At 52.6% G+C, this 15,622-nt stretch overlaps 2 protein-coding genes across 2 annotated transcripts; one reads left to right on the forward strand and one right to left on the reverse strand.

Moving 5' to 3' along the window:
- The first annotated feature begins 7,836 nt into the window (after positions 1 to 7,836).
- LGALS2 (galectin 2) lies at positions 7,837 to 10,002 on the forward strand. The gene is made up of 4 exons (XM_065743007.1): positions 7,837 to 7,943; positions 8,380 to 8,462; positions 8,640 to 8,799; positions 9,785 to 10,002. The coding sequence occupies exons 1-4, from the start codon at positions 7,938 to 7,940 to the stop codon at positions 9,929 to 9,931; spliced, it is 396 nt and encodes a 131-aa protein (XP_065599079.1). The 5' UTR covers positions 7,837 to 7,937; the 3' UTR covers positions 9,932 to 10,002.
- Positions 10,003 to 11,455: 1,453 nt separating this feature from the next.
- On the reverse strand, positions 11,456 to 15,394 carry CDC42EP1 (CDC42 effector protein 1). Its single transcript, XM_065743008.1, has 2 exons — positions 14,252 to 15,394; positions 11,456 to 13,585 (listed from the first exon to the last, which is right to left on the reverse strand). The coding sequence occupies exons 1-2, from the start codon at positions 14,685 to 14,687 to the stop codon at positions 12,786 to 12,788; spliced, it is 1,236 nt and encodes a 411-aa protein (XP_065599080.1). The 5' UTR covers positions 14,688 to 15,394; the 3' UTR covers positions 11,456 to 12,785.
- Between the last annotated feature and the right edge of the window lie 228 nt (positions 15,395 to 15,622).

Here is a 15,622-nt window from a genome sequence, read left to right on the forward strand (position 1 = left end):
GGAGGCATTCCCGCTGCAGGTTGCTCTGGTGTCTTGTGCACGTGTTTTCAGCTCGTGCTTGGCAGCTGAGTGAGCTGAATAGACACTTTTTGGCCTGGGATTGGAAATCCCATGTTGCCAGCGATCTTGGTTTGGCTGCAACTGCCTCAGGTTCCCTAGGAGACTTCAGTGCTGGCTCAAATCTGGACTGCGAAATGGCAGGAGCAGTGGCTTTGCCTCCAACCTGGCCTCTCATCCTTCCCTGCTTGCTGTGGATCCAGTGCCATGGAACAGCAAGTGTGGGGCTGGGAATAAAAAGGGAACTGAAACCTAGGTGGAAGTATAGAGTTGTGTGTGTATTTTTCAAGGGTCATCCTGGCCTTTTGTGTGCTCTGGCACGGTGTGGCACATTTTGTCCCCAGGCACAACATAGAGACAGTGTGGGCTGGAGACTGTTCCCAGTAGACTCACTGTGTCACCAAGCATTTAACTCTGTGGTTGAGAGCTGTGCCCTGCTCCTCACTCTCGGTGCCAGGGGTGAAACAGCTCAGTCCTGTAAACCTGGATCTCACTTTTGAAGTGCAGTCCCCTGCAGCAGCTGCTGGAGGCAGCTGGAGCCTTTGTTTACCCGCTCATCCTTCTCCCATTTCCACTTTTCCTCTCTGAAGAGGGAAAATGTCACAAAACAGGTTGAAGGTGAGTGGGTAGGGTGTGAGCGTGTGTTAGGCTGAAACTGGGAAAGGTTCTGTCAGCTGGGTAGGGCTGAGCACGCAGCATGACTCAGTGTCCCAAACCCCATGCTGTGGGCTGCTGGCCATGCTTGACCTTCTGGCTTGTGGGGTGGGAGAGGTGCGGAGGCAGCACAGTGCTGAGGATGCAAAGACCATAGAATGATGGAATACCCTGAGTTGGAAGGGACCCATAAGGATCATCAAGTCCAACTCCTGGAGCCACACAGGTCCACTCAAAAATCAGACTCTATATTTGAGAGCATTGACCAGGCTCTTCTTTAGCTCTGGCAAGCTTGAGGCCATGACCACTGCCCTGCAGAGCTTGTTCCAACCCCACAATGAGGAATCTTTTCCTGATATTGAACCCCAAACCCCTGGAAAACAGGAGTGAATCCAGTAAGTAACCAGTTCACAGCAGCCTGTGTTTGGTCCATCCCTTGTCTTTGGACTCATCTTTGGGCTCAAACGCCTCTTAACTCTGGTGATCCCACCCGTCCCCATTTGCTGGTGGGCACTGGGCTCTCTCCAGTTCACCCTGAGCTGGCTCCTTGGGGAGCTGTGTTTCCATTAGAGTCATTGAGGAAAGATTCACACCCCTTTCCTAATGAGACGGAGTGAGTAATAGAGATGCTCCTCAGGGATGGTGTTGTAAGCGGTGCTACATGCATGGTCAGGACCAGAGAGCAGGTCTCCACTAGCTTCTCCCTGCTGTTGTGCAGCAGACACTGGTGCATGTCCCATCTTGACAGCAGAGATAAGCTATTTGAGTGGTGGTGGGAGCTTGTGTCGCAGCTGCAGCCACCATTCCTCTCATTGTTCTAATCAAATTCCCTGGCTTGACAGTTGTGTTTGTTGCATGCTGAGTGGCAGTGTGTTTGATTCTCCATATGATAAAGTTTGTGTGGTGTAAGTTGGGTCTTAAAAGTTTTGCTTGTGATCCTCCTTCCCCTGTCTTGGGAACAAGCAATCTCTGTCCAGGAATTGGGCTGCAATTAGGGCAGTGTCTGCTTCAAGTCAGGGGGTCTGTGGAGGGGAGCAGCACAGAGCATCCCAGAGATATGCAACCAGTGCCTGGCCTGGCTCTGCTGGCAGTGATGGGGAAAATAAGTGGTAGAAGGAGACACGGGTTGGGGGGAAGGGAGCCGGAGAGCAAACAGCACAGCATGACCACTGAGAACACAAAATAAACATCCTCTGTGGCCAAGTGAGGGCTTTTATAAACTACTGACTGTCTTGGCAGCTGCATGAGAGGGGTCAGAAGTGGGAATAAAGGCTCATGGGAGCATCAAGAGAAGGGACGGCATCCTGTATGGGACTGATCAGCTGAACATGTCCCTCAGTGCCCAGTATAGCCTTGGAAGGGGAGATGGGGTGTCCCAGCTGCTGCTGATCCCCTCCCTGTGGTACTGCATAAGCACTCCCTGATCCTGCAGGTCGGCTGCTGGTTTTGAGAGCTTTGGGAGCTCTAAGCAAGGCTGTGGCTGTAGTTTTTCTCCTTGTGCCTGTGTGAGTGGAACCTCTGCACTGCTCCGTGGAGTTTCTGCAGTGCTTGCAGGTCTGTCTCAGCTTTTTTCCCTGTGGCTTACTCTGGAGGTCCATCTATTTGTGCAGTTCTGGTGTCCTTTGCTCTGATAGCAGGGAGGACAGGAATGGGGAGCGCCAGTTCTGTGGGCCTGGGTTTTTCTTAGGTCTCCTTTAGATGCTTACAGTTCTCTCTTTAGAAGCCCATTTCCCGCACTGAGTCACTCATTTTGGGATTTTGCTTCCCTTTTTTTAGAGATTTTCGTTTCCATTTCCATCTGGTTTGGTTTTTACTGCTTCATTTTGCAGGACCATCAAAGGGAATGCATTCAGGCTAATTTCAGAGCAGCGGCAGCAGATAGTTTTGACTTGACAGCTCCTTCCTCTGCAGACCTCAGCCACAGCCTTGGATCCAGAGCCCCTCCAGACCCTCCTGAAGCTGACAGGGTTAGGTGGCTTGCTGCATCCTGGCACGTATGAGAGGTGTGAGGGTTTAGCAATGTGAGCATGAGAGAGAGATGTTTTTCTTTCCTTCTTTCCAGCCCATGAGCTGTTAATTCTTGTGGCTTTTCATAACTTGCTATTGCTCCCTTAGCATTTCTTTCTCTCTCTTCCTCCCCCCCCCTCTCTTTTTTTTTTTTCCAGCCACCCTTGGCATCACTCCCTGTGCGTGTGACTCAGACAGATTCTGCTTGTCTGAAGGATTCCTGCAAATCCTCAGAGTTGTCCAACCCGCCTCGGCGCAGTGCTGGAACCCGTGAGAAAGGTGCTGGGAGCGAGCTGTGCAGCACCAGCAGCCTTGTTTTATGGCACTGGGCATGGAGACCCTGCCTGCACTCCCACTGCACGCCCTGGCTGTGGTGTGGTGCTGGATCCTGGTGGTTCTGAGCTTGATGGAAGGAGGTTCCCATGAACGTTTTGTGTATGGCGCAATTCTGCTTTTCTCTTCTGCTTATTCAGGTTCCAGCCAGCTGGCCTCATGCTGTCTCTGCTGTTGGAAATGATCCCCTTGAATTCAGGGAAGCTGGGCTCGGGGCGTCTTGGAAGTCCCCTTGTTCCCATTGTTGGAAGGAAACCATTCATTTTGAATACCTCTGGTTTTTGGATTTAATTGGAACCACCCAAGGGCTAAGTTTTGTCAGAGGCACTCAACTTTACTGATAGTAGATGGTGCAATGAGACATCAGCATCTCCCAATACATGAGTTACATTAGCCAGGTGAGCCTGGCTTCTCTTCCACTTCTAGGACAAGTTGGCAAAACTGATTTTTAATTTCAGAAAATCTGTTCATGGGAGTGAGAATCCAAATAAGAAGAGCTGTTTCAGGGTGTAATCTTGTGTGTCCATGCCTCAGTTTTCCCACATGCAAGATGAGGAGCCTTCCATTTTCCTCACTCAATGAAAGCCCTTTGGGATCATAATCTTTTGGCACAGATGCTCATGGAGCACAAGACCTCACGAAGCTGATTCTCTGTAGAGAGCTCTGTGGAAGGGACTTCACCTGTTTAGCTAATAGCTCACCCAGCAAAGCAGGGAGATCCCAAAAAATGTGAGAGGGGAGAAAACCATGAGCTTTCTACACATCTCCTTTGCCATTATGATGGAAAGTTTTTTTACATAAATGCATTTTTATCTCCAGGCGTGTTTTTGAAAGCCTTTCCCACAACCAGCATTCCTGACGTGCCCCATGAAGGAAAGAATTAGAGAAATGAAGGCTGGAAACGGAACTGGGTGGCATGTAATCAATCCTATGACCTCCTTCCCTTACAGTCTGCCAGCTCTCCTGCCCCTTGGGCAAGCTGAGGACCCATAGGACATGACTCATCTGGTTGCTTGGGTTGGTGTCTGGTGTTATGAGCCAGCTTCCATGAACCTCCTTCCTCCTCTCCCCTTCCACATTCATACTGCACAAAAATGTTGCCTCAGACTTCATTTCTTCCCAAGGGAGATGTCCCCTTGAAAGGCAGAAGGATGTAACTTGGCCCTGGGGGTAGAAACCATCCATCAGAGAGCATTTGAACTACCCATGGAGGTGAGAGATGTCAGTCACTGTGACACCTTTCTGAACATGATAGAGAAGGAGATGGAGTCTGAAGCTACAGCCCTTCCTTCTGCTCTTGATCTGCTCCACTGTTCTGGTGCTGGTTTCCCTTTTCCCTCCTATATTAGAATTGTTTAATCCAGAGAGGAGGAGGGTCAGGGGAGATTTTATCACTCTCTACAACCACCTGAAAGGAGGTTGTGGCAAGGGAGAGGTCAGTCTCTTTTCCCACTTAACAGTAATAGAATGAGAGGTGATGGCCTCAAGTTGCACCAGGGGAGGTTCAGGTTGGATATTAGGAAAGATTTCTTCTCAGACATAGTGATGCTGCAGTGGCACAGGCTGCACAGGGAGGTGGTGGGGTCACCTGGAGATGTTCCGGAGCACTGTGTATGTGGCACTGAGGGACATTGTCAGTTGGCATGGTGGGGATGGGCTGATGGTTGGACTAGATGATCTCAGTAGCCTTTCCAACTGTTAATGATTCTATGATTGTGTTATTCTGTAGCTCTAGCTCTGAGTGTTTTGGTGTTTTTGTGTTTTTTTTTTTTGCCAAATTTTAGCTCTTTAGCTACCTATGTCCTTCCAACTCTGCATTTCCCACAAACTTAGGAAGAGAAATTGCATCCTACAGCTGAAGGGAGGTGATGCTGGTAAAGCTCCTACCAGATGTTGGTGTTCTCTAATCTCAAATTTCCAGGTGCACATCTATGGGGAGCCAGAGGAGCTCAAGAAGTTGCACACACAGGGAGCTGGGGTATGTAGGGTGACAGGGCTTTTTCGCCTTGTCTTCCAGTCCTCTGTTCCTTCTTATTTTAGTGGATCTAAATGTTGAGAATTTGAGTCCTTCTGTAGGGGACCCATCCAGTTAGGAAGCAGGTTAGTGCTCATAGGCACCAGTTTCCTTGTACTCATCATTGTCTTGCCTTCTGCATCTCCTGTACACACCCTCCAGATCCACAGACCTGCTTATCCAGTCTTCTGCTTACCTCAGTGCTTGGTGAGGTAAGTATGTTTTGTTCTCACCGTCCTCCTCCGTTAGGAGGCTGGCTGGCTGACAGAGCTTAGGGATAGGTTGGGTGAGGGTTGTGGCATTATCTGATGAGAGGCAAAGCAAAACCCCCGTTATAGGATGGCCCTTTCAAAATTATCTGTTTTTGTGTGTGTGTGCGTATGTGTATGTGACTTGGGGAGGTAGAGGCAAACATCCAGGGTTTAGCTTCTTGAAATCCACCCCACAGCTCTCTAAGGCAGGAGGCTTCATTAAAGGGGGAAACTGAGGCAGAAATGAGCCTCAGTGAGGACTAGAGAGAGGAAATGTTCCTGCAGCCTGAATGAGGTCAGAGAACATGGTTTAAATCAGGTCACTGCTTGATATTTATTGTGTAGGGTTTTTCTTTTTTCCTTACTCTCTCCCTGAAATCCTTCCCCAGAGGCTATTCGAGGAAATAAATAGCCAGTGGAAAGGGACAATAGCTTGCTGTGGAGTACAAATTATATGAAGCAGTAGGAAATAATAGCAGAGTGAGCAGCTGCTGCTCCGGGAAGGAATGCGTGCTCTCTCCAGCTCCTCTGCTTTGAATGGGCACCGATCCTGGTTTGCAGCACAGACTCCTTGGTGCCTTGGGTGCAGATCCTGGCAGCTCACTGGGGAGGGAAGAGCTGATTCTGGCATACAGTGTGGCTGCTGTGTGGTAGTGGTGGTGGCAATAGGTGTTAGTGTCAGAGGTCACCTGAAGGGCTTTGAGCACCCATGGGTGCTCCTTTTGGCTTGAGGTCTCCCCAGGACTAGAGAGAAGGCCAGGAGGAGTGTAACCCCAAACCTTACCTTTTAGGAACGTGTTGCTCTTCAGGAACATGCCAAGGCCTTCTCCAGTTCCAGTAGTGTTTACACTGCCATCCCACACCAGTGTTTGCGAGCTGCCCTCCCGCCAGGGTGAGACATGGGATGGACCGCCAGGTTGTAACCCTATTGCAGGACAATCTCTTTAGAGGTGGAGGGCCCCTTGGTCCCTTGCACTGGTGACCGCTAGCTTCCACACCCAGTCTTTATGTTTTGCTCACTGCACAGCACCTCTGCCTCCTTTGCAGATGCCCCATAGCCAGATTTCCTCTCTTTTGGGGATTTACATTCCCATTTACACCCCTATTTCCCCTAGGCTTTCAGCTTTGTGGTGTCTTTGAGGGAAATAACCAACCTGCCTCTTTCTCCCTCCAGTCATCCCAGTCATTACCTCCTGTTTGCACCGGAGGATTTCAGCCTTTCTTGGGTTCTGTAGGTGCCTGACCCTTCCTACGTGGGGAGCACACCCCCCTGCATGATCCAGACCATCTGCAGAGAGCTGGCTCCTGACCACGCAGAGCTTGCAGATGAAGGAAGTCGCCAGCGCTGGCAGAATTGCTGCCGGGTTTCCCACTATTGTTCCCAGTGGCAAGTGGAAAAGGGGTGAACGCCCCTGCCGAGTGCTTGCAGGAGGGGGGTTAATGTTATCTCGAGGAAATCTCACAGCCCCTCTCCTCTTTCCTGCTTGTATAGATTCTCACATCCGCAGCTCCGCACACAACTCTGTGCACAAGTGGTTTTCCCTGTCCCTGGGACACGTGCTGCTGTCCCCTGTGGGCAGCCTCACCCTCTGCCAGGGGGATCAGTGGGCACAATGAAGGCAATGTGAATCACGTGTGTATGTGGGAAGCACAGCAGCGTGATGGCAAACAGCCCTAATGCTGGAAACTACTGTCTGCACACAACCACCCACAGTACCTGCTCCTGCCAGACCAAAGTTCAGCCCTGGGGAGTTTCACCAGCAACTTCAGTGACCTCAACAGTAAATAAATTGCCAGAGCCTGCTGGGCTTTATGACCCACTGGTCACAGATAAATAGGAAGTACCTCCAGGGAAGGAGTGCTTATCAGCCTCTATCTCTTCTCACGTCAGGAGCCTTTGGGGAAGGGCACGAACTGCCTCCCAGCTGCTCCCTGCAGGGATGGGGCTCTCCAGGGGGATTGAGGGACTGCTGCTTTCCTGAGCTTCCCTCTTGCTTTCCCACCAAGTTCTGGGTTCTGGGAGTACAGCACCAGCTACTTCTACCAAATCTGAGGCACTGTCTACTGACTTGTAGCTCACCTCTGGCATAGATAACCAGGGGAGTGATGCTCCCATTTCTGTTTCTCAGGGTTGTAAAGCATGGGGCTATCAAACCTGCCGTGCTTGGCTCCTGAATCTCAAAGGTTTAGGATTCAGTGAAACTCAAATGAGAGACTGCTGAGAGCTTCCATGTATTGCTGGTGCAATCCATGAACTGGAGCTCAGTCTAGAGCCACAAGAAAGAACGGAGCTGGGAAGCCATTTTTTTTTTGGCTGAGCTGTTACACTAAGAATAGGAATGAATGCAGTGGTCACACCTCCATGGCAAGCTAGGGAGCTGCTGCTTGTCCTACGTGGTGTCTGGAGTAGCACCACTAAGGGCCAAGTGCTCTGGTGCCTCCGTAGGGAATTCAACAAGGAGGCTGGTCCATAGAGAAAAAGTATGTGCATGACTCAAAGTCTTCTTAATAGGTTAATATATAATCCACAGGGAAGTGAAGGGACATGAGGTCATCTATATGAAGCATTTCTGAGCTGAGCTGCTGGTGGCTCCCTGCCTGCTGACTGCCCTCCAAGGAAGATGGCTGTAAGGGCTGCTGCTCCTGCCTGCTGTTGACCAGGGTGGTCATGCTGGCATGCATTCAGCGAGGCTGAATGAGGAGTGGGGAAAGGCACATCCACCTCTGCTCTCACTCCTTGCATTTCTTGGGCTGTGAGTGGTGCTGTCCACCAAATGGGGAGTGGGAGACACTGGACTACTCTGCCTGAATCCTCTTCGTACCTTTGTTCTCATCTTCTGTCATTCTCACTCTTTGTCTCACGCTGCCTCTGCTTAGCCCACTCCTCCCCTTTCTGAGAAGCCCATAGATATAGGCCATGAGAGGAACCTCTCCTGAGAGCACTAGATATTCTACTGGCTGGGACACCTTCTCCAAGCAGTGTGGCTGCAGGGAAGGAATGGCACATGGAAATCCACAGGCCCTTTTTTTTTTTTTTTTTTTTTTTTTTTGTCTCTACCTCAGGGAATGTTTGAAATGTTCAACCTGGATTTGAAGGCTGGGGGTGTCATGAAGATCAAAGGCCATATATCTGAGGACGCTGAAGGGTAAGTGCAAAGAAACCACCTCAACTCACCGGGACTGAAGGTGAGTTCATGAGCAGGAGGTGTCAAACATCTTCACTGCTGATGGAGGCTTTGGAGCCAGGGCTGTGCGTTGGATCTTAGCTCTTCCAAGACCCTTGTCCTGCTCGTGCAGCTGACCTTCCTCCTGCTCATCCCCAGCTTTGCCATCAATCTTGGCTGCAAGTCCTCGGATCTGGCATTTCACTTCAACCCTCGCTTCAATGAGTCCGTCATCGTCTGCAACTCCTTGTGCTCTGACAACTGGCAGCAGGAGCATCGCGACAAGCATTTCATTTTCCACAAGGGCTCCACTGTCAAGGTGAGGGATCTGTGCTGGCATGGGGTTGTGGGGTGGTGGGAGAAGCCGTGGTTAGGAGGTTGCTGTACCTCACATCCCCCACTTGCCTGCCCGGTGCCTCTCTCTTGCTTTGCTGTTCCCTCATCCTCTGGCTTTTTGGTCCTGATTGCTATTTCCACTCCTTCAAATCAGCAGCAAGACTTCGTGTGAGCCTTCCCTTTCAGGCTTTACAACTGCTTTCAGCCCAGGGACGTGTGTGAAAGTAAAGGAAGTCTCCAGGAAGCAGGATCTTGCTGCTCTGTACCTTATATCTCTTTCTAATCGCCTCCTATGCAAACACAGGTTTTAAGCCAAATCTGGACTGGGAGCAATGTGGTGCCCTATCTTCTCTGGTCCCAAAATGCTTTTCTGTCCTCACTACTTTTTGGATCCACAAATTGTCCTTCCTCTCCTCCTGCTGGGGATGCTGTCTCACTGTCCAACGTCCCAAGATGTTACTAGGGCTGTATTTAGGAGTAGACCCCTTCCTATGGCTGTGGAGAGCTGTTTTCTTTCCTCAGTCATGGCTGGATGTTGGGGAAGCAGTGGAGAGGTGACAGCTTTGGGGAGAAATCCCTTTCATTTGTGATGATCAGTGATGAGTTCCTGTCTGTCTGTTTGAGCATGTTTATGGCTAACACTCCTTTTTCCAGGATGCAATGAGGGCAATAAAGCATCAAGTTCATTCTAAGCCATATGGTATATTCAGCAGGGGCAGCACTTAGGTTTATCTGCTCCAAGTTTACAACCTGAATAGCTGAAACAGCCCCGGGAGAGATCCTGTCCCCAGGTCAGAGTCTGATCACCAGCTCAGACCCTCACTACCAACTGCTCATTTCCTGCAGCTCCCCCAGCACAGCCTCTAGGCCAGGTCTGACCCTTGTGTGTAGCATCGTGCATTTGGGGTGGATGCTCTTCTGTCCTTCTTCTCTCCAGTTCTTGCCTTCCCTCCCCTTTCTTCTCACAGCTCGTTGTTGAATTCCTGGGAGACAAATTCCTGGTGAAACTACCAGATGGACATGAAGTGGAGTTCCCCAACCGGCATGGCTATGACAAGATCAGCTACTTGAACATTCGTGGGGGATTCAAGGTCACCTCCTTCAAGATGGAGTGATGAGTTCCGCTTCCTAGCCTCAATAAAAACCCAGCTGGGACTGCTTGCTCCAGCTGCTCTGGCTTCTGTGAGGTCCCTGGCTCTGTGGCTATATGTGAGATGCTGGCAGACACCAAGCTTTGTCCACTAACAGGAAAGGAAATAGCTCCTAGATAAGGCCAGGTGCTTTTCTGGTTCAGACCAGGATGTGTGGTTGAGCAGATAGTGTATAGGGCAAAGAACACTGGAGGTGGGGTTTGGGAGGAGGAGGAGAAGGAAGAGGAAGATAGGATTTGATTGCTCAGGGAATGCTTGTTTAGCCTCTCCACAATGCACCATTTCTTCTTGCGCCCACATTTTCGGGAGGGAGGGAGTGGAACAAAAGAACTGACGCCAGAAATGTGGCATTTGGTGCCACAAAAGCACATAATTAAACATCAGGTTTGGGAACCTCAGGGCATGGGTTTGCTGTTTCCTCTTGGCTACTTGCTTTGGTAGGTGGAAGGAAGAGCTGTGTGTCCTCCTGTTGGTATAGTGCCAGGTGAAGTGGGGATGGGAACACAGGTGTGTAACCATACTGGCATTCCTGCAGTGATAAGGGGTTGTCTGTGGCTTTCCCTCTTATCTCACCTCACTTATCTGCTGGTGCATTCCAGGTGGGTTACCCATTACTCAGACATTGCCATTGCTGGACCTTGCTTGGAGGGAAAGTGAGGCAGGGGAGAGCAGCTCCCACCCTGTGTCTCTCACGTGGGACTGCAGGCCATTAGTGCTTGATTATCTGATGCCACTGATCTAATTAAAAAGTATCTTGCCAGTTGCAAGGAGGGAAGGCAGGAAGGCAGGCCTGGAGTGTGCTGGGTCAATCCTGTTCCCAGAATCCCTGGGGAAGGAGAATGAAATATGCAGAAAATGAGGAAGCAGAGAGATTGCAGTGCCTCCAACAGTGCTGGGAGGAAGGGCAGGGGAAGGCTGAATGTGAGGAAATGCCCTCACTGGTCAACGTGTAAGTGATGTTTATGTACAACAGAAAAATTCAGATGAGATGAATCATAGAATCACAGAATGGCTTGAGTTGGAAGGGGCCTTAAAGATCATCCAGTTCCTCCTCACTGCCACGGGCAGGGCTGCCACCCAGCAGCTCAGGCTGCCCAGGGTCCCATCCACCCTGGCCTTGAACCTCCAGAGATGGGGCATACACAGCTTCTCTGGGCAGCTGTGCTGCTGCCTCACCACCCTCCGAGTAACAAATTTTCCTCCTAACATCTAATCTAAATCCTCCCTATTTTACTTTAAAAGCATTCCCCCTTGTCCTATCACTATCACGCTGTGAACAAAGTCAGTCCCCCTCCTGCTTATAAGCTCCCTTCGAGTACTGGAAGGCTTCTGTGAGGTTTCCCTGTGGCCTTCTCTTCTCCAGGCTGAACGAGCCCAGCTCATAGGAGAGGTGCTGGGAAATCCCACAGGGATCAGAGCAGCTGGGACCAAAGTGGTGATGGAAGATGATAAGGTTTCTGCAACTGAGGGAGGGATGCACCAGAGAAGTTAGTATCAAAACTGCTTTAATAAGGACAATAATAAGTGCACGGGGTACAGAGTGGAGGCAGAAAGGCTGTTCCACAGATGTAGGTCTTTGGTCTGGAGCTTGTGCCGTAGTCTGAAAAGCAGAGAGCAGGGGAATCTCGTTCTGAGAGCCATCTCCCTGGCACGGGGTGGGTGCTGACCCTGCGTGGCTCTGCTAAGTGCTGCTGGTTGGAGCTGGGATCATGTTGCTGCTTCTTGGGGGGGCTGAGGGAGGAGGGCTTGCCCTTAACCTGCCTGCAATGATTGCCTGGCTCCCACGTACAGCACGCGCACGCTGGAGCCTCTTTATTCTGCGAAAGGACTGGGCGGCGGGTGAGCCACGTAGGAGCACAGCCCAATGGCATCTCCCCCTGCTGCACACCCCCGTCTGTCCCAGAGAACAAGGAGGGTGCTGTGAGGGTCCCTCTGGTGACCTCAGTCCCCGAACATCTCGGCTCCATGCCACGGCACAAAGGCGCTTCTGTGCTGGGCAGCGTGGAGGCTGTTCGTCCCAGCGTGGCTGCATCACCCAGGGATGCTCAGCAAAGGGCATTGAACATCCTCCATGCCTATCTCTGGGACAAGGCACTCTGCAAAGAGGGGTGTGTGTGTAGGGGACGGGTAGAGGGTGAGGAATAAAGGCTGCAGAGAGGGAGTCTCCTTGTTCTGAGATGGGTTGAAGGGAAAGAGAGTTTTTAGGGTGGTATTTGGTACCAAGACTGTCTCACCTCCAGGAAACCACAAAGTTTCTCCCCTCCCTGCTACAAGGAAACTTCCTCAGTGATGTCCAGCAGTGGGAGGCAAGGGGAAGGTCCTCCAAGAGGAATGTTGGCTGGGTGCCTGGTGCAGGCACTGCCACCTCCATGGCCACCACTGCCTTCTCAGGGCAGGGCTTTGCATCAGGAATCAAGATCAGTGTCTATGGACCCTCTCTGATCCCTGTCTGTCAACCATTGCTTCCTTTCCTGAGCAAATTGTTTGCTTGTGTTGGGATGAGGGTTGGGGTGGGAAGGGGTTTGGGGGTTTCTTTGGCACACGGGAATGTCCGTTTGGCATCTAATAGGAAAGGAGAAGGGCTGTAGCATGGCACAGTGAAATGCACAGCCCTCACCCATCCCTGCAGCATCCTGCCAGACCTGGGGGCCCTGCGGGAGATGAGGCCCCCTCCTGCCCACCTTTTACTCTGCTGCCCTAAGGTGAAGGCCAGGAAGTTGCCTGCCGGGTCTGCCACCAGAGGTGGGGGATAATGAGGAGGGTGATGACCACAGCACTGATTTCTTTGGAAGTGGGGCTGTGATGGTGGGATGGCCTTTCACACCTTGACTTCATCGTCTTCCTCCTCCTCATCGGCATACTCAAAGGAATTGCTGCGACCCCCCCGGGTGCCAGTGTACCCCTCCTGCAGGCTGGGAAGCTCATCCTCCTCGTCCTCCTCCTCTCCTTGGTCCCAGGTGTCCTCTGGGGACCGTTTGGCTGCTGTCACTTGCGGCCGCCATGAGTCGCTGCTGGGGCTCTCCCAGGCTGCCCGTGTCCAGCCTTGCTTGGCACCCTCGCCTTTCTCTGAGCTGCGTGGGGTACTTGTCCCCCCATAATGGCGAGCTAGGACTTGGGCTGCCCGCTCAAACTCTCCTGCCTCAATGGAGCAGTCGTTCCAGTGCCCCTGCCATAATGTCCCTCCGGTCACTGCCCCCGGCCCTGAAGCCCATGCTGGGTTCTCTCTGGGCTGCTCAATGGCATGTGCCTCTCCATTGGCACGGATGGACAGTCCCAGCAGTGAGCCAGCCTGCCCAGAGTGGTCCCAGAAGCTGGGTTTTGCCTTCAGCTCTCTGTGGGATGTGTCTGGTCCTGGAGGGACTCCATCCTTGGTCCCCTCACTGTGTGGGAGCACACAACTGCCAAGTGGGTCTTGGCCATCCTCTGCTGCCTCGTTCCCGTTGGTTTCAGAGAAGCTCATCACCTGGAGGAGCTCGCTCATGAGAGAGGGCCCCAGGTCCAGGCGAAAGGAGAGCAGGGAGTCTGAGCGTGCCAGCTCATCTTCCCCAGGGCAGGTGCTCTCCTGGGCCTTTTCCAGACGAGGGACACGAGGGATGGTGCAAAATCCTGATTCCAGCCCTGCAAAGCGGAAGCGATGGCTGGTGAGCACAGACAGGGTGCCATAGTGGGACAAAGTCTACATGGCCATGGGACAAAGGATGCTGATGCCAGCACAGGTCAGTGGCACTGGCTCCTGAAGGACAGGCCAGGTTACATCCCTTACTGGGCCCAGTGGCATCGCACTATTGTAGCTCAGGGCTGTGGTCTCCTGGAGGGCACCAGGCATGGTAAAAGGCCGATGGGAATGGAGCTGGGCGGGTGGGACCAGGAGATGGCAGCATTGCCTCAGCTTGCTTTTCCTTCTGAGCCCAGCCATGTCCCCCGGTTGCCACAGGCCCGCAGACCCTCCTGAAACTTTCTGCCTCAGCCCCTGGAGAAAAGCTGAGTCACAGCCCAGTGCTGTGAGACCAGAGAAGAGCCCACCAGCTGCCCCATCCACCCATCCCACAGCCCACACAAATGGGGCCTTCCTGAATGCTGGCCAGCGGGATGGGATGAGGGAACAGCAGGGAAGGGAGGGATGAAGACTCTTGAGGGACACATGGGGATGGAGGGATTGGTGCAGCTGAGAGCTGCTGGGGGCTTCAGTACAGAGGTAGAGATGGCCATACTGTGGCATGGGCATTACCACACTGGGACATAAGGGTGTCTGTGCACCATCCACCACCCCCACGCTGCACTTACCGTAGGTCTGGTGTGCTTTGGAGAGTCTGTTGGAGGCACTCTTGAAGGAGTACTTGCTGGTCAAACCACCATCGCTGTCATACACTGCCTCATTGAGCTGGGGCAGAGACACAGCATTCTTGATGATGGGTGAGATGGCCGGAGGTTCAGGCGATGCCCCTGCCTGGCTCCCGCTGCCACGTCTCCTCTGCGGTGCCCGTCGGACGTGCCGCAGCGTGCGGGCAAAGAAGTTGTTGGCTTTGGCTGGCTCAGCCCCACCATGGTTGCTGAGGAAAGAGGTGTCCCCAAAGACGTCCCCGCCGCGCCCCACGTGCATGGTGTGCCGAAAGTCTCCCAGCGGTGGGCTGATCATGTCCGGTGTCAGCTCCGACTTCAGCCGCCGCTTGCCATGGGAGCCTGACACCCAGCTGAGCACTGGCAGCTTCCCCAGGCTCATCTTGCACCTCCTTGTTCCAACACCTTTCAAAGAGCCGAAAACCAGTTTCCAGTGCCGGGATGGCCTGTCACATCCCCATCACCAGGGGGAGCGACTCGCCTTGCCTTGGCTTTGATCTGGTGGCAATGCTGCCTGCGCCTGTCCCTGCCCTATGTTATGCTCATGGAGTCATCTAGCGTGGGGATGTCCCAGCAGTCGGTGGCCTTGGCAGGATGAGTACTTTCAAGGAACTTTTTAGCCTGGTGGTGATGGCAGTGGTGGCACACTGGTGTTTCCAGGGGGGGTCTGTAGTCACCCCAGATGCTGCTGGAAGCTGATCTGGTGTCTTCTGCTGGTACACAGGTGGGTGCCAGGAGCTGCAGGGCAGCAAGGAGAGTGTCTTGGTTCCCTAAAGAAGACAAGAGGGAAGGTGAAACTCTTGGAGAGGATTTCCCCAGTCTCACTGGCTTTTCCCCTGGGAGCAGTGGGGCAGAATGTCCCTGGGGAAGCATCCCCAAGAATGTGGCCCTTCCCTCTGCCCGCTGCAATCCTGGCTGAGGATTTCTTCCTCATGCCCTGCCCCATGGGGTGAGAAACCTCTCCCTGCTTCTCGCTACTCAGACAAACCCTTCAGGAGAGGGTGAGGTCTGAGGTACGGCACAGTTCTCAGGGAGGAGGAGGAACGGAGAGGAAAAAATGCAATATTTGTGTATTGGTTTGTTTGTCCTCCCCTGGCTGGATCCCCAGGTGCTTTGCTGGGGCATGAATGCAGAGTGGAGCAGCTGATCACAGGGGGAGGCAGGCGGTGCTGCAGGCTGCAGTGCTGGGGCAATGACCACGAGGTTGCGTGGCCTCTGGGGGAACAGGACATCAAGGAGGATGCTGGGATCTGTGTGGCCTCAGCAGTGTGTGGTGGTCAGGCTGCTGAGGGGAAATGCACAAGCCCCACACACCTC

This window comes from Cyrtonyx montezumae, unplaced genomic scaffold (assembly GCF_038088225.1).
Source record: "Cyrtonyx montezumae isolate F1298 unplaced genomic scaffold, pur_monq_1.0 scaffold_3, whole genome shotgun sequence".
NCBI classification, from domain to species: Eukaryota; Metazoa; Chordata; class Aves; order Galliformes; family Odontophoridae; genus Cyrtonyx; species Cyrtonyx montezumae.